The following is a 20,719-nucleotide window of genomic DNA, read 5'->3' as shown; positions in this document are numbered from 1 at the left end:
ATATAAAGACAGATGCAGTAGCGAATATAAACGCTTTATTCAGTAAGTAAAAGAAAAAAGAAGGAAACCCAGTGCAGGGGTTTTGGCTGTTCACAGTTTCAGTGCAGGGTTTTTGGCTGTTCACAGTTTCAGTGCAGGGTTTTCGGCTGTTCACAGTTTCAGTTCAGGGTTTTTGGCTGTTCACAGTTTCAATTCAGGGTTTTTGGTGTTCACAGTTTCAGTGCAGGGCTTTCAACTGTCCACAGTTTCAGTTCAGGGTTTTTGGCTGTTCACAGTTTCAGTGCAGGGTTTTGGCTGTTCACAGTTTCAGTGCAGGGTTTTTGGCTGTTCACAGTTTCAGTGCATGGCTTTCAGCTGTCCACAGTTTCAGTTCAGGGTTTTTGGCTGTTCACAGTTTCAGTGCAGGGGTTTTGGCTGTTCACAGTTTCAGTGCAGGGTTTTTGGCTGTTCACAGTTTCAGTGCAGGGTTTTCGGCTGTTCACAGTTTCAGTGCAGGGTTTTAGGCTGTTCACAGTTTCAGTGCAGGGGTTTTGGCTGTTCAATGTTTTGGCTGTTCACAGTTTCAGTGCAGGGGTTTTGGCTGTCCACAGTTTCAGTGCAGGGTTTTGGCTGATCACCGTTTCAGTGCATGGGTTTTGGCTGTTCACAGTTTCAGTGCAGGGTTTTGGCTGATCACCGTTTCAGTGCATGGGTTTTGGCTGATCACCGTTTCAGTGCAGGGGTTTTGGCTGTCCACAGTTTCAGTGCAGGGTTTTTGGCTGTTTACAGTTTCAGTGCAGGGTTTTTGGCTGTTTACAGTTTCAGTGCAGGGGTTTGGTGATATTTACCATTCAACACATTTTGTTACAATACATTTTAAATATTCAAGGGGTTTGTAGGTTAAAAATAAACAAATAAACTGAATAAATTCAACAAAAACTTTATACGTCTTCCAAATACTATATACACTAGACTAGATGATCTCAGTTTGGCAGCGTTGCTAAGAGGTCGATCTGGAAGTTACCATTGTCCTTACTAGGGATGATATTAGATCCGTATTATATCAATATGGGGTAAAAAGAAAGAAAATGCGCTTAGATGAAACTAAAATAAATAAAAAAATATAATAATTATAAAGAATGTATCCTAAGACATTCTACGAATTTAGGATTAAATATTCAATAAATGTTTATTAAAATCCAGATCCCCCTATTTAGGAAATGGATTAGTCCATAAACGCTTTAACCCTCGCTATACGCGTCTGTTGACTGCACGACACAGGACAGGTTCATTTTAGCGTTAAAACAGCTACATTATTGTCATTCTAATATATATATAAAGACAGATGCAGTAGCGAATATAAACGCTTTATTCAGTAAGTAAAAGAAAAAACAAGGAAAGCCAAAGGACGGCGTGATAACACTGGATCAAGTGTTCAGGTAACAGTCACTGCTTTATCGTTACATTCATTCTTGCACTTGCTAGCTTGCTAACCAGCTGACTGTGCTGGTTACCTGCACAATGTGTGTAATATTTAAAGATCGTACAGTGTTGTACACGTGTTTGCAAACGTACCCGGGTGTTTAGAGCTTAAATCGTCCATCCCCATCTAACACTGCACTGTGGGACAGTAAAACACAAGGGATCAGACAAGATGCTGAGCATCAATAGCGATGAAGGTGCTAGCAATCATGCACTCATTACAACCTTTGTATATATGTATATGTATATCATATAGAAATACATGATCCAGACTAAATCAGGATTTGATCTGGATCTGTCTGGCTTCATTTTTAGCTTTGCACTTTAAAACGCATGTTCATATGATGTGAGCATGTTTGCTGATGTTGCAGATCAGCGATCAGAATCTGACATGCTCCAGTCCAGATGCCTTTGCTCGGATGAAAGATGCTAATGGGGTGTGTACACGATCATCACCTTGTACATGCTTGTTTATGACATTGTAAAAATTCATTTGGAAAAAGGATGTAGAGACCTTAAAGGTGACAGTGAGAACTGGAGGATAATGTGATCGAGGCCTGCTTTTCTCCCTGACGCCCTCCTGTAAGTAAATGCTGGGGTGTATGGTGGCTGCAGAGGAGGAGCAGAATCCAGAGCATCCAGTAAACATCAGCTAAGAAATACACTGCCTGGTCAAAAAAAAAAAAAAGGTCACCACCTGGATTTAACTAAGCAAATAGGTAAGAGCCTCCCATTGGATAATCCCTGCATGGGTGATTATGTTTCAGCTGGCAACAAGTTATTTAACCCTAACTGATGAAGTGAGTAGCTTCTCATTTGTTAAACAACCATGTCGAAAGACACATCCTGTGGTCGTGGACAAGAAGGGTCAAATTATTGGCATGCATCAAGCAGAGAAAACATCTAAGGAGATTGCTGAAACTACTAAAATCGGGTTAAGAACTGTCCAACGCATTATTAAAAAGTGGAAGGACAGTGGGGGAAACATCATCTTCGAGGAAGGAATGTGGTCGGAAAAAAATCTTGAATGATCGTGATCGGCGATCACTTAACCGTTTGGTGAAATCAAATGGTAGAAAAACTACAGTAGAACTCAGGGATATGTTTAATAGTGAAAGTAAGAGCATTTCCACATGCACAATGCGAAGGGAACTCAAGGGATTGGGACTAAACAGCTGTGTAGCCCTAAGAAAACCACTTGTCAGTGAGGCTAACCGGCAAAAACGGCTTCAATTTGCTAGGGAGCATAAAGATTGGACTCTGGAGCAATAGAAGACGGTCATGTGGTCTGATGAGTCCGGATTTCCAGAGTGATGGGCGCATCAGGGTAAGAAGAGAGGCGACTGAAGTGATGCACCCATCATGCCTAGTGCCTACCGTACAAGCCTGTGGGGGCAGTGCTATGATCTGGGGTTGCTGCAGTTGGTCAGGTCTAGGTTCAGCTAAAGGCGGTCCAACGAAATATTAGAGTGTGCGACCTTTTTTTTTTGGCCAGGCAGTGTACATCAAAACAGAGATCAAAATATAGAAGCAAAATTACTTTTACAATAGATATAAAAGTCTAAACATTACTGTTAAATTGTCAGGTTTTTGTGATGTGAAAAATGAGACCAAGATGAACCTTTCAGATTAATTTACACCCTTAATGTAGGGCTGGGCGGTATGACCACAAATTTGTGTCACGGTTTCACTGTATGGTATATTTTTTTGTATGACTGGGACTTTTTATATGTCTGTGGCTTATTCTACTGTCATAAGTACAGTGGTACCTTGTTTGTTTGTTTGTTTGTTTATTAGGATTTTAACATCATGTTTTACACTTTGGTTACGTTCATGACAGAAATGGTAGTAACTCATTACACAAGATTCATCAGTTCACAAGGTTATATCAAACACAGTCATGGACAATTTAGTATCTCCAATTCACCTCACTTGCATGTCTTTGGACTGTGGGAGGAAACCGGAGCACCCGGAGGAAACCCACACGAACACGGGGAGAGCATGCAAACTCCACACAGAAAGGACCTGGACTGCCCCACCTGGGGATTGAACCCAGGACCTTCTTGTTGTGAGGCGAGCCGCCCCTGGTACCTTGTAACTCGAAATAGTTGAAATTCGATGCCCTTCGTCGAGAAATGTGTACCTTTAAACTCAACTTTTACCTTAAACTCGAAGTGTGTGTGACTGTCAATTTGTTTACATTAATGCTGTCTGTTTACTTCAAATACTTGAGCATAAAAATCCAGAAGTTCAGTATATGATAATGCTTTCATATCATTGCAAAATGAAAGCGAACAGTAAACAGCAGCACCGCGACCCAGATCAACCATACAGCAGGATAAAATCATAACCAATACTTACCCGAGCTTCTCTTCTTCAAATTGGGACCAAATCTATACCTGTGTGTTGTTCCATTAGGGATATAGTCCACTTTTATATTTTCAGAATATATAAATCCATTTCCAACTGTGTATGTCCACCTAACTAATGAAAACTTAGTTTTGGATTAACAACTTAAATTCTGCCCAAACTCTGAATTTGGAAGCTCTGAAGCCCTGATGACTGGATGGATGTGTGGATAGATGAATGGATGGTTGTGTGGATGGAGGACTGGATGGATGGATGAATGGATGGATGTGTGGATGGATGAATGGATGGATGTGTGGATGGAAGACTGGATGGATGTGTGGATGGATGGATGGATGGATGTGTGGATGGATGACTGGATGGATGGATGGATGGATGAGTGGATGGATGTGTGGATGGATGACTGGATGGGTGGATGAATAGATGGATGTGTGGATGGATGGATGAATGGATGGATGTGTGGATGGAAGACTGGATGGATGTGTGGATGGATGACTGGATGGATGGAGGGATGGATGAGTGGATGGATGTGTGGATGGATGACTGGATGGATGGATGAATAGATGGATGTGTGGATGGATGGATGAATGGATGGATGTGTGGATGGATGACTGGATGGATGTGTGGATGGATGGATGAATAGATGGATGTGTGGATGGATGGATGAATGGATGGATGTGTGGATGGATGACTGGATGGATGTGTGGATGAATGGATGGTTGTGTGGATGACTGAATGGATGGATGTGTGGATGAGTGGATGGATGTGTGGATGGATGACTGGATGGATGAGTGGTTGTGAGGCGAGCCGCCCCTGGTACCTTGTAACTCGAAATAGTTGAAATTCGATGCCCTTCGTCGAGAAATGTGTACCTTTAAACTCAACTTTTACCTTAAACTCGAAGTGTGTGTGACTGTCAATTTGTTTACATTAATGCTGTCTGTTTACTTCAAATACTTGAGCATAAAAATCCAGAAGTTCAGTATATGATAATGCTTTCATATCATTGCAAAATGAAAGCGAACAGTAAACAGCAGCACCGCGACCCAGATCAACCATACAGCAGGATAAAATCATAACCAATACTTACCCGAGCTTCTCTTCTTCAAATTGGGACCAAATCTATACCTGTGTGTTGTTCCATTAGGGATATAGTCCACTTTTATATTTTCAGAATATATAAATCCATTTCCAACTGTGTATGTCCACCTAACTAATGAAAACTTAGTTTTGGATTAACAACTTAAATTCTGCCCAAACTCTGAATTTGGAAGCTCTGAAGCCCTGATGACTGGATGGATGTGTGGATAGATGAATGGATGGTTGTGTGGATGGAGGACTGGATGGATGGATGAATGGATGGATGTGTGGATGGATGAATGGATGGATGTGTGGATGGAAGACTGGATGGATGTGTGGATGGATGGATGGATGGATGTGTGGATGGATGACTGGATGGATGGATGAGTGGATGGATGTGTGGATGGATGACTGGATGGGTGGATGAATAGATGGATGTGTGGATGGATGGATGAATGGATGGATGTGTGGATGGAAGACTGGATGGATGTGTGGATGGATGACTGGATGGATGGAGGGATGGATGAGTGGATGGATGTGTGGATGGATGACTGGATGGATGGATGAATAGATGGATGTGTGGATGGATGGATGAATGGATGGATGTGTGGATGGATGACTGGATGGATGTGTGGATGGATGGATGAATAGATGGATGTGTGGATGGATGGATGAATGGATGGATGTGTGGATGGATGACTGGATGAATGGATGGTTGTGTGGATGACTGAATGGATGGATGTGTGGATGAGTGGATGGATGTGTGGATGGATGACTGGATGGATGAGTGGTTGTGAGGCGAGCCGCCCCTGGTACCTTGTAACTCGAAATAGTTGAAATTCGATGCCCTTCGTCGAGAAATGTGTACCTTTAAACTCAACTTTTACCTTAAACTCGAAGTGTGTGTGACTGTCAATTTGTTTACATTAATGCTGTCTGTTTACTTCAAATACTTGAGCATAAAAATCCAGAAGTTCAGTATATGATAATGCTTTCATATCATTGCAAAATGAAAGCGAACAGTAAACAGCAGCACCGCGACCCAGATCAACCATACAGCAGGATAAAATCATAACCAATACTTACCCGAGCTTCTCTTCTTCAAATTGGGACCAAATCTATACCTGTGTGTTGTTCCATTAGGGATATAGTCCACTTTTATATTTTCAGAATATATAAATCCATTTCCAACTGTGTATGTCCACCTAACTAATGAAAACTTAGTTTTGGATTAACAACTTAAATTCTGCCCAAACTCTGAATTTGGAAGCTCTGAAGCCCTGATGACTGGATGGATGTGTGGATAGATGAATGGATGGTTGTGTGGATGGAGGACTGGATGGATGGATGAATGGATGGATGTGTGGATGGATGAATGGATGGATGTGTGGATGGAAGACTGGATGGATGTGTGGATGGATGGATGGATGGATGTGTGGATGGATGACTGGATGGATGGATGAGTGGATGGATGTGTGGATGGATGACTGGATGGGTGGATGAATAGATGGATGTGTGGATGGATGGATGAATGGATGGATGTGTGGATGGAAGACTGGATGGATGTGTGGATGGATGACTGGATGGATGGAGGGATGGATGAGTGGATGGATGTGTGGATGGATGACTGGATGGATGGATGAATAGATGGATGTGTGGATGGATGGATGAATGGATGGATGTGTGGATGGATGACTGGATGGATGTGTGGATGGATGGATGAATAGATGGATGTGTGGATGGATGGATGAATGGATGGATGTGTGGATGGATGACTGGATGAATGGATGGTTGTGTGGATGACTGAATGGATGGATGTGTGGATGAGTGGATGGATGTGTGGATGGATGACTGGATGGATGAGTGGTTGTGAGGCGAGCCGCCCCTGGTACCTTGTAACTCGAAATAGTTGAAATTCGATGCCCTTCGTCGAGAAATGTGTACCTTTAAACTCAACTTTTACCTTAAACTCGAAGTGTGTGTGACTGTCAATTTGTTTACATTAATGCTGTCTGTTTACTTCAAATACTTGAGCATAAAAATCCAGAAGTTCAGTATATGATAATGCTTTCATATCATTGCAAAATGAAAGCGAACAGTAAACAGCAGCACCGCGACCCAGATCAACCATACAGCAGGATAAAATCATAACCAATACTTACCCGAGCTTCTCTTCTTCAAATTGGGACCAAATCTATACCTGTGTGTTGTTCCATTAGGGATATAGTCCACTTTTATATTTTCAGAATATATAAATCCATTTCCAACTGTGTATGTCCACCTAACTAATGAAAACTTAGTTTTGGATTAACAACTTAAATTCTGCCCAAACTCTGAATTTGGAAGCTCTGAAGCCCTGATGACTGGATGGATGTGTGGATAGATGAATGGATGGTTGTGTGGATGGAGGACTGGATGGATGGATGAATGGATGGATGTGTGGATGGATGAATGGATGGATGTGTGGATGGAAGACTGGATGGATGTGTGGATGGATGGATGGATGGATGTGTGGATGGATGACTGGATGGATGGATGGATGGATGAGTGGATGGATGTGTGGATGGATGACTGGATGGGTGGATGAATAGATGGATGTGTGGATGGATGGATGAATGGATGGATGTGTGGATGGAAGACTGGATGGATGTGTGGATGGATGACTGGATGGATGGAGGGATGGATGAGTGGATGGATGTGTGGATGGATGACTGGATGGATGGATGAATAGATGGATGTGTGGATGGATGGATGAATGGATGGATGTGTGGATGGATGACTGGATGGATGTGTGGATGGATGGATGAATAGATGGATGTGTGGATGGATGGATGAATGGATGGATGTGTGGATGGATGACTGGATGGATGTGTGGATGAATGGATGGTTGTGTGGATGACTGAATGGATGGATGTGTGGATGAGTGGATGGATGTGTGGATGGATGACTGGATGGATGAGTGGATGGATGTGTGGATGGATGACTGAATGGATGGATGAATAGATGGATGTGTGGATGGATGGATGAATGGATGGATGTGTGGATGGATGGATGGATGAATAGATGGATGTGTGGATGAATGGATGGTTGTGTGGATGACTGAATGGATGGATGTGTGGATGGATGACTGGATGGATGGATGGATGGATGGATGAATGGTGGGTGGATGGATATAGCCTAGTGGTTGGTATCGGAGGGGCCCTTGACCCTTAATTGCTTAGACAATATACTGTCACAGTACTGTAAGTCGCTTTGGATAAAAGCATCCGTTAAATGCAGAAAATGTAAATGATTGGTTTGTACTGCTGTTTTTCAAGGCCTGAACCACGACTGAATACCTGAAACAAATCTGCACTGATCCATGGAGTTGTTTACACACGACTCCATAATGAAATAGAGTGAGCAAAACAAATGAATCTTTACCATAGATAAGAGCACAGCTCGCTTATTTGATTCAAATGAATAATTCATTTGAAAAGAGTTGTTTCTGACTTGTTTTTACTCACTGATTCAGTTTGCTTTTTCACAGACTGATGAGAAGAAATGGGGGAGGGGTAAATTTCAATAATTCCAGATCAGCATTAGGTGTGGTTTTTAAGTAGCAGATCAATTAGATTTTACAATAAATGTGTAATTATTCATAAATAAGGCTGCTGTTACACATAAAAGATCTACAAATGAACAACCCCAAATCAGAAAAAGTTGGGACAGTATGGAAAATGCAAATTAAATAAAAATGCAGTGTTCCTTACATTTACTTTGACTTTCATTTGATTGCAGACAGTTTAAACCTGAGATATTTGATGTTTTGTCTGCTCAACTTCATTTCATTTGTTATAAAAAGAAGCCTTATGTTAACCATGTCCAGAAGCGGCGTCGACTTCTCTGAGCTCTGAAACATCTAGGATGGACCATCACACTGTGGAAACGTGTATTGTGGTCAGATGAATCAGCATTCCAGGTCTTTTTTTGGAAAAAATGGATACCATATGCTCTGGACCAAAGACGAAAAGGACCATCCAGACTGTTATCAGCAACAAGTCTAAAAGCCAGGGTCTGTCATGGTATGGGGCTGTGTCAGTGCCCTTGGCAAAGGTCATTTACACTTCTGTGATGGCAGCATTAATGCAGTACATTGAGATCTTAGAGCAACATGTGCTGCCTTCAAGACGTCATCTTTTTCAGGGACGTCCATGCACTTTTCAACAAGACAATGCAAAACCACATGCTGCACACATTACAAAGGCATGACTGCGGAAGAAGAGGGTACGAGTACTGGACTGGCCTGCCTGCAGTCCTGACCTGTCCACAATACAGAGTGTGTGGAGAATTTTGAAACAAAAAATGTGACGACGACCCCGTACTGTTGCACATCTTAAGACGTGTTTGCAGGAAGAATGAGACAAAATAAAAGCTGAAACACTAAATCACTTGGTCTCCTTGGTGCCAAAATGTCTTTTAAGTGTGTTGAAAAGGAATGGCAACATTACAAAGTGGTAAATGCTTTACTGTCCCAACTTTCTTTGGAATGTGTTGCAGGCCTTAAATGCAGGAATGGATGTTTATTAATAAATGAAATGAAGTTGAGCAGATAAAACATATGTTTGTGACTCCACGGCCCGTTTTATTTGTACTTTTGATGAGGTTCTTCATCAGCACAAATCTAATGTGCAAACGAGGCAGATGCATTTTCTCAGGATCAGCATGAGGAGGATTGATGGCATTCTTCCTCCCGGGAGTCAGTGATGTTTGTTTTGGCTACATTTTTGTCACATGATGTTTTTCTTGTTCCTGATGTCCCATTCAGAGAAAAAGACAAGAGGAATTCGTAGACCGTAATAGTGTCACAACCTTTAGGTCAACACATATATTTAGGGCCCTTCTAAATTCAGAGGAAAATGTGCTTAATTTTACCTACCTCTGCGTCCACAGAATTGGTTACCTGAGTCGTGTTTTTAGCTGCTTCAGACTTCAACATATTGGACAGTTTGCCTGACCAATTGCTAACTGAATTGCTGTAGGATTGCTAGGACAACCTCATAGTGCGAATTACCAGGTAAATTGAGGCAATTGAATGCTACATAATTGAATGAAGAAATGTTAAATTGCTACACACAAACCTTCATATTATTATACAATGACCAGGCATAACATTATGACCACTGACAGGTGAAGTGAATAACACTGATTATCTCTTCATCACGGTACCTGTTAGTGGGTGGGATATATTAGGCAGCAAGTGAACATTTTATCCTCAGAGTTGATGTGTTATAAGCATAAAAAATGGGCAAGCATAAGGATTTGAGCCAGTTTGACAAGGGCCAAATTGTGATGGCTAGACGGAGAGGTGATAAAAATCAAACTAATACAAAAGACCAAGCAACAAGCATTACAACAGGGTGTACAAACCATTTAATGTAAGTACATGTCAGAGCTAGTCAGAGCATCTCCAAAACTGCACCTCAGCTCTTGTGGGGTGTTCCCGGTCTGCAGTGGTCAGTATCCATCAAAAGTGGTCCAAGGAAGGTACAGTGGTAAACCGGCGACAGGGTCATGGGCGGCCAAGGCTCATTGATGCACGTGGGGAGCGAAGGCTGGCCCGTGTGGTCCGATCCAACAGACGAGCTACTGTAGCTCAAACTGCTGAAGGAGTTAATACTGGTTCTGATAGAAAGGTGTCAGAACACACAGTTCATCACAGTTTGTTGCATATGGGGCTGCAAAAGGGGGACCAACACAATGTTAGAAAGGTGGTCATGATGTTATGCCTGATCGGTGTACACTTCTTTTATGTTGAGGAGGGGAACTGGTTTCCATTCAAGCTTACTTTTGATGACACATTGAACAAGCAACACTCTGCTGTGTAATATTCAAGGTAAAATGGACAATAACAATAATGTTCATAACTGGTCCATCTCCGATGTAGATTGGCAGGGGTATGAATGACAGTGTAATGTTTACCTGTCATTCATTCTGACCGGCTGGTTGCATGGAGGCACAGAGGACTCACGGGGTCTGTCTGAAAACCTAGTGAGCTCTTGAGAAGAAGGCTGTCTAAATTCTTAGATGCCTTAAAATGCTGCCTACTGAGGTGCCTTATTTCAGAGCTACAAACTGACTGAATAATGAGGGAGCATTTGATGCTTCCTTAGCAGTGAAGACAATCTCAGCATTCAACTGCCTAGGTAGGCAGGTGGCAGCAAGGCAGCTCACTAGGTTTTCAGACGGACCCATAGTGAACGTAGCTTTAAATGCCAGCTTTTCGGAACCAGCTACTCAGTCCAGGAGTATAGCGACTTTAAGAAAAAAAGACTGAAAGCCGCTCAGGTGGTGCAGCGGTGAAGTACGCTAGCTCACCAGAGTTGGGGTTTCGAATACATCGTATCGAATCTCAGCTCTGCCTTTCCGAATGGGCTGGGCGGCAGCATGAACAACGATTGGCTGTTGTTCAGGTTTAGAGGGTAAGAAAGTGGGATCATAGGTCCTCATAACTGGTGCAACTGCGGCACCTGCTGGCTGAGGAATAATGCTGATGGGGGTGTGGCCCTCCATACACAGTGCCCGTCAGGTGTATGAACTCGACTCGTGCGGGTGAAAAATGCAGTCTGTACTGAATGTACGTGCCGGAATGTACGTATGTCAGTTGAGAGGCGTCCTCAGTCAGCGGTGGGGAAAAAAAAAAAGTAAGAAAAAAGACTGAAGACATGGCACACCAAACTGCTAAACAAAGAACAAAGGCAGACCGTCAATCCAACGCCTAATGCCACCTGTGCCCAGGAGGGATAGTAGTGTATGTGCTGCCGGCTCTTATGCTGGCATTCTTTTGAGCTTTTTTTATTTCCAGGGAACTCATTCGGCATCTTCTTGTTGCTGGAGCGGGTTGCCATACAACATCCCTCCTGGGAGCAGGTGGCATTAGGTGTGGGAGTGACAGACTGCTTTTGTTCTTTGTTTAGTCACTGCTGGTCTGATGAAATTTTATGTGTGATGTCTTTGGTTTTTGTTCTTGAAAGCCTGAGTCGCTATACTGGTGGACTGAGCAGCTGGTATTGATGCAGCTCTGCTTTTGTTTTTTCTTTCCTTTTATTTATTCCTTCTATCATCATGTAGTAGTTGTGTGTTTCTCTGGGGGATATCACATACAACCCCGTGGGGTGAGTACATGGCTACCCGTCTTTTCTGATGTTCCTTGGGGCGGATTAGGCTTATGTCCCTGTGGGGGGGGAACATCCTCCTTTTTGGTTGAGCGTGTGAAGTGTACTCGTCTACCGTTCTATTGCCTCTCCGCTTTGGGCTGTAGATTTTGATTTTGGTCTTTTTCTTGGTTTCATTTTCTGTTATTCTCGCCACTATTTAATTTGTTGCTCATATTTTCCCACCTCGCAGATACACTGATCAGCCATAACATTAAAACCACCTCCTTGTTTCTACACTCACTGTCCATTTTATCAGCTCCGCTTATAATATAATATAGAATTACTTTGTAGCTCTACAGTTACTGACTGTAGTCCATCTGTTTCTCTGCATGCTTTGTTAGCCCCCTTTCATGCTGTTCTTTAATGGTCAGGACCCCCACAGGACCACCACAGCGTAGGTATTATTTAGGTGGTGGATGATTCTCAGCACTGCAGTGACACTGACATGGTGGTGGTGTGTTAGTGTGTGTTGTGCTGGTATGAGTGGATCAGACACAGCAACACTGCTGGAGTTTTTTATTTTTATTTTATTTTTTTTATTTTCCACATATTCCCCCCCCCCCCAATCTAGTCATGTCCAATTACCCTAAATGGGTCCTCTATACTGATTCGCCTCTCAACTGACGTACGCCCGCTCCGGCACGTACAGTCAGTACAGACTGCATTTTTCACCTGCACGAGTCGAGCGTACTAGTGTACTTTTTACCGCTGTGCCACCTAAGCGGCCAACTGCTGGAGTTTTTAAATACCGTGTCCACTCACTGTCCACTCTATTAGACACTCCTACCTAGTTGGTCCACCTTGTAGATGTAAAGTCAGAGACGATCTTTCATCTATTGCTGCTGTTTGAGTTGGTCATTTTCTAGACCTTCATCAGTGGTCAGAGGACGCTGCCCACAGGGCGCTGTTGGCTGGATATTTTTGGTTGGTGGACTATTTTCAGTCCAGCAGTGACAGTAAGGTGTTTAAAAACTCCACCAGCGCTGCTGTGTCTTATCCACTCATACCAGCAGAACACACACTAACACACCACCACCATGTCAGTGTCACTGCAGTGCTGAGAATGATCCACCACCCAAATAATACCTGCTCTGTAGTGGTCCTGTGGCGGTCCTGACCATTGAAGAACAGCATGAAAGGGGGCTAACAAAGCATGCAGAGAAACGGATGGACTACAGTCAGTAATTGGAGAACTACAAAGTGCTTCTATATGGTAAGTGGAGCTGATAAAATGGACAGTGAGTGTAGAAACAAGGAGGTGGTTTTAATGTTATGGCTGACCCCAATCTATCAAAGTTCACAGTTTGCAGGGAAAACAGGCCAAAATTGAACCACAATACTAAAGACAAGTTAATTATTTCTAACAATATGTATGTGGATACCTGACAATGACGGTGGGCAAAGCATTAATGCATAAATATCATTTATTTCTATAACTATATCATTACATGTATAGAATATTATTGTAAGATATATAAACACTCAGTCCCGATCAGCCGTCTGGCATACCCACATTGTCTGCCTTCTTTTTACCCAAACCGTGACTTATTTGTCATCATGACTAATATGACGTTATGAGATCACTGACAGAGCTGCTTTGTCTTCATTGTGAGTGTAATACCGCATTGATTATTCAGCGGCTGTGCAGCGGGATTCGCTTGTACACCAGGCTCTTTGTGGATCACTCACTGGTTTCCCTGTGTGATTCTTTTGTGTTGATCCACAGTGTAACGAGATGACAGAAAACCACTCTCAGTTACACCAACGTTTGTGCTTTGGCCCAGCAGAGAATTTTTCTCTACAAATTTAATAAAAAAAATTGGGACAGTAAGTAAAATGCAAATAAAAACAGAAAGCGGGGATTTGTAAGCTGCAGTAGGTAAACTTTAAAAAAAATGTCAAACGTTAGGAAAGTATTACAGTATACACAAAAAAAACAACAACAGGTATTTAATCGAAAATGAATATTTACGGCCGCTCAGATGGTGCAGCGGTAAAAACACATGCACACCAGAGCTGGGATCTCGAATACATCGTATCGAGTCTCAGCTCTGCCTGCCGTCTGGGCTGAGCAGCCACATAAACAACGATTAGCCAGATAGGGTCTCTCTCATAACTAATGCTACGACCTCTGCTGGCTGATTGATGGCGTCTGCACAGAGACGGGAAAAGAGTGCTGTCAGGGCGTGTCTCTCCGTACACAGTGCTGATCCGCATTGCACACGTCAAAGTGTGGGTGACAAAATGCATACGGCTGCTGCTGCCCACGTGTCGGAGGGGGCGTGGGTTAGCTTCGTTCTTTTCAATCAGCGCGGGGATCGGCATTGGTGGAGAGGAAGCATGACGCATTCGGGCAAATGGACGCACTAAAAGAAAGGAGAAAATGTATAAACACAATATAAAAAAAAAAAGAAAATGAATATTTACTCAATTTTTTTTTAATCTTTTTTTTCTCACTTTTTCCCCCCAACTTTTATCCCCATTCTAGTCGTGTCCAATTACCCTGATTGTGTCCTCTATACTGATTCGACCCTTTTGCCGCTGACTGAGGACGCCACTCAACTGACTTGCACCCCCTCCGGCACGCAGTCAGTACAGCCTGCATTTTTCACCTGCACAAGCTGAGTTCATACACCGAGAGACACTGCGCACGGAGGGTCACACCCCTTTCAATGTTATTCCTCAGCCCTGTGCAGGCACCGTCAGTCAACCAGCAGGGGCCGCAGTCGCACCAGTTATGAGGACCTATGCTCCGACTCTACCTCTAAGCCCCTGAACAACAGCCAAACGTTGTTCATACTGCCGCCCAACCCAGTCGGAAAGGCAGAGCTGAGTTTCGATTCGATGCATCTAGAAACCCAACTCTGGTGCGCTAGCGTACTTTACCGCTGCGCCACCTGAGCGGCTATTTACTCAATTTTTATGAATATTTAAAATAGAGTGGTACTTTGAAACTCTACGTCAATTGGTTCTGGGAGTGCCATCGAGATTAAAAGGCATTGAGTTTCAAGGTATTTTTTCCCATAAGGATGTACGGGAAACCTGTTAATGCGTTCCGTGGTTTCGTGGAACTGCATATATTTTAGGCTAATGTAAAATAATGGGGTTGTTTTTGACACTTATACACTGAAAATAACACAAATATAATATAAAAAACACTGAAATACAATTAAAAAACAGTTAGATACAATAAAACCTGCTTTTTACATTTACTTCTTTATTGTTTCCTTATGCTTCTTAATCGTGGAGATGCTTGATTTTGGAATACCGTCTTCCATTCACATGAGAAGTGACAAAATAGCTATTGTCCTGGCTGTGCCGTTATTTCCTATAGAGTGTGCCGGTGCACAAAGCATAACGTGACTTATTGTAGTAAAACAATGAGTGAGGAATTTCATTAGTGGAAAGAACTTATGAGCAGTAATAACTAAAAGAACTTTACAGTAGTTTTTCTGTGTCGTTCTTTTAATACATTAGGTAACTAAGTTTTTTTTTAACAATAAGTATTTTAGACTCTCTCGGATAAGCTGATTCTAACAAATTCTCAGCACCCCGAGCTATAACACAAGTTTAAAAGTGAAACAGGAGGAAAATCCAGATAAACACACATACATGTGGAGCTTTCAGAGTAAATCTGACGGTTATTCCACACAAATGCAGATTCGTCTCATATTCGCACTTTGATGACGTCTTGCTGCACCGCTCAAGCCGAGCGCTGAACAAAACAGCAGTCGCACAACAAATTTCTTGACTAAGTGCGTCGAGTTTAGGGGAGTTACAAGGTACCACTGTACTTACTGCTTTGCTTTATTTATCCTTAGTTGCCCTTTATGAACAGACATTTCCCTGGATTCTCTCTATTTCCCTAAATTCTCCAAATCGTTTGATAATGTGACTAACACACGCCCCCTTGGACACGTTCAGGAGGCGGGTTCATATAAAGACCCGTATCGCGCACGTATACCCCTTTTCACCGAATACTTGGTTTTTCAGTGTGAACCGTGATGTCGTCTGTGGCCGTGTCACAGTGTAGAGGTTTGGGTGCTCTTACAAGAGAAGCTGCTAAACCGCGTTTGCGCTGCACTTTCATCTTTTAAAGTTCACCTGATTACATTTTGAGCCAGTTTGCCGCTGATATTCGCTGATATTTTCAAAGCGATGAACTGTGTGATATGATGTGGTAAAAGTGACCCGGACAGTATAAATGTGGCTTAACATGGCTTGTTGTACTAAAACAGTGACCGATGAATTTGGGCAGTACAGAGCACTTATAACCAGTAATAACAGAGAGAAATTGGGTGTTTCTGTGTCATACTTTTAGTACGTTCAGCTACGTTACGCTTCTTTTTAGATGAAGCGGATTCAGAACCCTGAGCTGCAAAACCACCACACGTGAAGTAAATCCAGCTACACACAAATATACAGTGTATCACGAAAGTGAGTACACCCCTCACATTTCTGCAAATATTTCATTATATCTTTTCATGGGACAACACTATAGACATGAAACTTGGATATAACTTAGAGTAGTCAGTGTACAACTTGTATAGCAGTGTAGATTTACTGTCTTCTGAAAATAACTCAACACACAGCCATTAATGTCTAAATAGCTGGCAACATAAGTGAGTACACCCCACAGTGAACATGTCCAAATTGTGCCTAAAGTGTCAATATTTTGTGTGACCACCATTATTATCACTGCCTTAACCCTCCTGGGCATGGAATTCACCAGAGCTGCACAGGTTGCTACTGGAATCCTCTTCCACTCCTCCGTGATGACATCACGGAGCTGGTGGATGTTAGACACCTTAAACTCCTCCACCTTCCACTTGAGGATGCGCCACAGGTGCTCAATTGGGTTTAGTCCATCACCTTTACCTTCAGCTTCCTCAGCAAGGCAGTTGTCATCTTGGAGGTTGTGTTTGGGGTCGTTATCCTGTTGGAAAACTGCCATGAGGCCCAGTTTTCGAAGGGAGGGGATCATGCTCTGTTTCGGAATGTCACAGTACATGTTGGAATTCATGTTTCCCTCAATGAACTGCAGCTCCCCAGTGCCAGCAACACTCATGCAGCCCAAGACCATGATGCTACCACCACCATGCTTGACTGTAGGCAAGATACAGTTGTCTTGGTACTTCTCACCAGGGCGCCGCCACACATGCTGGACACCATCTGAGCCAAACAAGTTTATCTTGGTCTCGTCAGACCACAGGGCATTCCAGTAATCCATGTTCTTGGACTGCTTGTCTTCAGCAAACTGTTTGCTGGCTTTCTTGTGCGTCAGCTTCCTTCTGGGATGACGACCATGCAGACCGAGTTGATGCAGTGTGCGGCGTATGGTCTGAGCACTGACAGGCTGACCTCCCACGTCTTCAACCTCTGCAGCAATGCTGGCAGCACTCATGTGTCTATTTTTTAAAGCCAACCTCTGGATATGACGCCGAACACGTGGACTCAACTTCTTTGGTCGACCCTGGCGAAGCCTGTTCCGAGTGGAACCTGTCCTGGAAAACCGCTGTATGACCTTGGCCACCATGCTGTAGCTCAGTTTCAGGGTGTTAGCAATCTTCTTATAGCCCAGGCCATCTTTGTGGAGAGCAACAATTATATTTCTCACATCCTCAGAGAGTTCTTTGCCATGAGGTGCCATGTTGAATATCCAGTGGCCAGTATGAGAGAATTGTACCCAAAACACCAAATTTAACAGCCCTGCTCCCCATTTACACCTGGGACCTTGACACATGACACCAGGGAGGGACAACGACACATTTGGGCACAATTTGGACATGTTCACTGTGGGGTGTACTCACTTATGTTGCCAGCTATTTAGACATTAATGGCTGTGTGTTGAGTTATTTTCAGAAGACAGTAAATCTACACTGCTATACAAGCTGTACACTGACTACTCTAAGTTATATCCAAGTTTCATGTCTATAGTGTTGTCCCATGAAAAGATATAATGAAATATTTGCAGAAATGTGAGGGGTGTACTCACTTTCGTGATACACTGTATGTGTTGTATTTTAGAGTGGATTTGATGGTTATTTCACACAAATGGATGTTTGTATTGTGGAAATTTAGTGATGTTTTATTGCTCAAGCCGAGCGCTGAGCAAATCGGCTATTTGCACCGAGGGTCGCGGTGAGAGTGAAGCACAAAACACTTCTCACGACAATGAACTAAAGAAAACAACAACTGCGACAAACACGTCTACGTCTTCTTATCTCCAATAGTTGAGCGATGCTTTTTGCATAAAAACGAACATCCAACCTTTTTTATCCAAAAGCCCAATTGCATCATGCTTCCTCTCCACCAATGCCGATCCCTGCTCTGATCGAGGAAATCGAAGCTAACCCACACCCCCTCCGACACGTGGGCAGCATGCCGTATGCATCTTATCACCTACACTTTGACGAGTGCAGTACAGCCTAGCTGCGTGTACGGAGGGACGCACCCTAAGAGCACTCTTTCCTCATCTCTGTATAGACGCCTCTAATCAGCCAGCAGAGGTCGTAATTGCACCAGTGATGAGAGAGAGACCCTATCCGGCTTAGTCCCGCCCATATATGAACAACAGGCCAATCGTTGTTCATGTGGCCGCTCAGCCTCAGTCGGCAAGGCAGGGCTGAGATTCGATACGATGTATTTGAGAACCCAGCTCTGGTTGCAGCGTGTGGTTTACTCTTTACTTTTGTTGTGTAATGCCCACCGTGGGTCGGTGGGTCGGTTCTCTACCAAACATCAAGTTTCGAAGAAACATGAAAAGAACCGGTCCAAGAACCAGGGTTCTTTTGGTGGAAATTGCTAATAGAGTCACACAGCAATTTCCATTAATCAAGTAAAGGTCGTAAGTGCAGCAGTTATGAGGAATCCCGTCCATCATTCCCACTCTCAGACGAGCCTGGCTTGCTGGTAGCCTAGCTGAGAGCAAGCCGGGTTTTCCCGTCCATTATCAGTGCTCTTTTGACATTGCAATTCTTGTGGAAGAAGAGTGAAGGCTGTATTTTATACAAATAGCAGTGGTAATGGGATGTCCATCAAGCTATCGGTCAGTTGTCTATACTTTTAGACATATATTACTTCATAAATATACCTCTAGGAGTCAAGGTTTACCAGTGTATTTCACCCAGAACTCAGAACTTGCTTAAAATAGGTAGGAGAAAAAGGCAAACAGACAACACACCTTTCAGGACCTTATGATAGATGTGGTACTGCATGCTAAGCCACCAACCCCCCCCCCCCCAAAAAAAAAAAAAATAAATAAAGCTGCTGATTAGACAGCTGCATTAATCTTTCATCTGACAGACAGAAGACAGGAAGTTGTCATCTGCTCTTAACAACTGTTGGATCTTCAGAGGGTGTCAGAGGGCGAGCAGCCAGGCGAATCCGCCCCTGTCAAGTTGACTGATATGTCTTAGAACAGCTCTCCAGCACATCAAGCACAAGACTGACCACTCCAATCGCCGCTTTAACCCTGACGTGTCTCTTTTTCGCTCTGACTCTCTTTATCTGTCCGACTCTTTCGACAGGCGCGTCCTCCATCTGTCAACCCGTCCATATAAATGTCCTGTGGTCACTTTCCTTGGGAGAAGAAGCCCCTCCCCTCCCTCCCCTCCTTCCTCCTTCGTTCCCTCCTCTCTCCGGGACAGCAAGAGAGAGAATCAGGAGATGGAAGGTGAGGGTCGATGAGACTGCGCACCGCTTCTCACACCGCCACGCAGTCAGGGGAGAGAAAGTAGAACGGTAGAAGGCAGTGCTGGCGAATCCCAGAGGTCTGGCGGAGGAAAGATCTGAGCCTCCTGTCCCTGAGATGCCCTCATTCCCTAACGATGGAGGTGAGTGCAGACAAGAATGAATCAGGTACCTACAGTAAGCATTTATTAGATGAACATTGTGTTTATACAATCACTGACTGCAGCCCATTCATTTTTCTGTACACCTCTGTACCCTATTTATCAATCAGAAGGGACCCACATAGAACCAGTGACCAGATAGTGTTTGGATTATTTGATTTGGATGTCATTGTAGTCTACACTGACCTGGCATAACATTATGACCACTAACAGGTGAAGTGAATGACACTGACTGGGTGACTCCAAAACTGCAGCTCTTGTGAGGTGTTCCCGGTCTGCAGTACTCAGTATCTATCAAAAGTGGTCCAAGGGAGGAACAGTGGTAAACCGGCGACAGGGTCATGGGCGGCCAAGGCTCACTGATGCACGTGTGGTCCGATCCAACAGATGAGCTACTGTAGCTCAAACTGCTGAAGAACTTAATGCTGGTTCTGATAGAAAGGTGTCAGAATACACAGTGCATCACAGTTTGTTGCGTATGGGGCTGCATAGCCGCAGACCAGTCAGGGTGCCCATGCTGACCCCTGTCCACCACCAAAAGCGCCAACAATGAGCACGTGAGCATCGGAACTTGACCACAAAGCAATGAAAGAAGGTGACTTGGTCTGATGAATCACATCTTCTTTTACATAAGGTGGATGTCCGGGTACGTCGCTTACCTGGGGAACACAGGTAAGCATCTAATCAAGCATCTGTGGGATGTGCTGGACAAACAAGTCCTATCCAAGGAGGCCCCACCTCGTAACTTACAAAAGTAAAGGA

General features: G+C 43.5%; 1 protein-coding gene across 2 annotated transcripts in view; it reads left to right on the top strand.

Annotated features, from left to right (window-relative positions):
• The first annotated feature begins 1,313 nt into the window (after positions 1 to 1,313).
• ttll7 (tubulin tyrosine ligase-like family, member 7) overlaps positions 1,314 to 20,719 on the top strand; it is a 154,494-nt gene continuing 135,088 nt past the window's right edge. For both annotated transcript variants that reach the window (XM_063012627.1, XM_063012628.1), the window contains exons 1-2: positions 1,314 to 1,418; positions 19,634 to 19,939. In XM_063012627.1, coding sequence (XP_062868697.1) covers positions 19,915 to 19,939 — 25 coding nt within the window. In that variant the 5' untranslated portion in view covers positions 1,314 to 1,418; positions 19,634 to 19,914. The remainder of the gene's footprint in view (positions 1,419 to 19,633; positions 19,940 to 20,719) is intronic.

This window comes from Trichomycterus rosablanca, chromosome 17 (assembly GCF_030014385.1).
Source record: "Trichomycterus rosablanca isolate fTriRos1 chromosome 17, fTriRos1.hap1, whole genome shotgun sequence".
Taxonomy (NCBI): domain Eukaryota; kingdom Metazoa; phylum Chordata; class Actinopteri; order Siluriformes; family Trichomycteridae; genus Trichomycterus; species Trichomycterus rosablanca.
The sequence above is the reverse complement of the archived record's forward strand: the minus strand, read 5'-3'. Positions and strand labels throughout refer to the sequence as shown.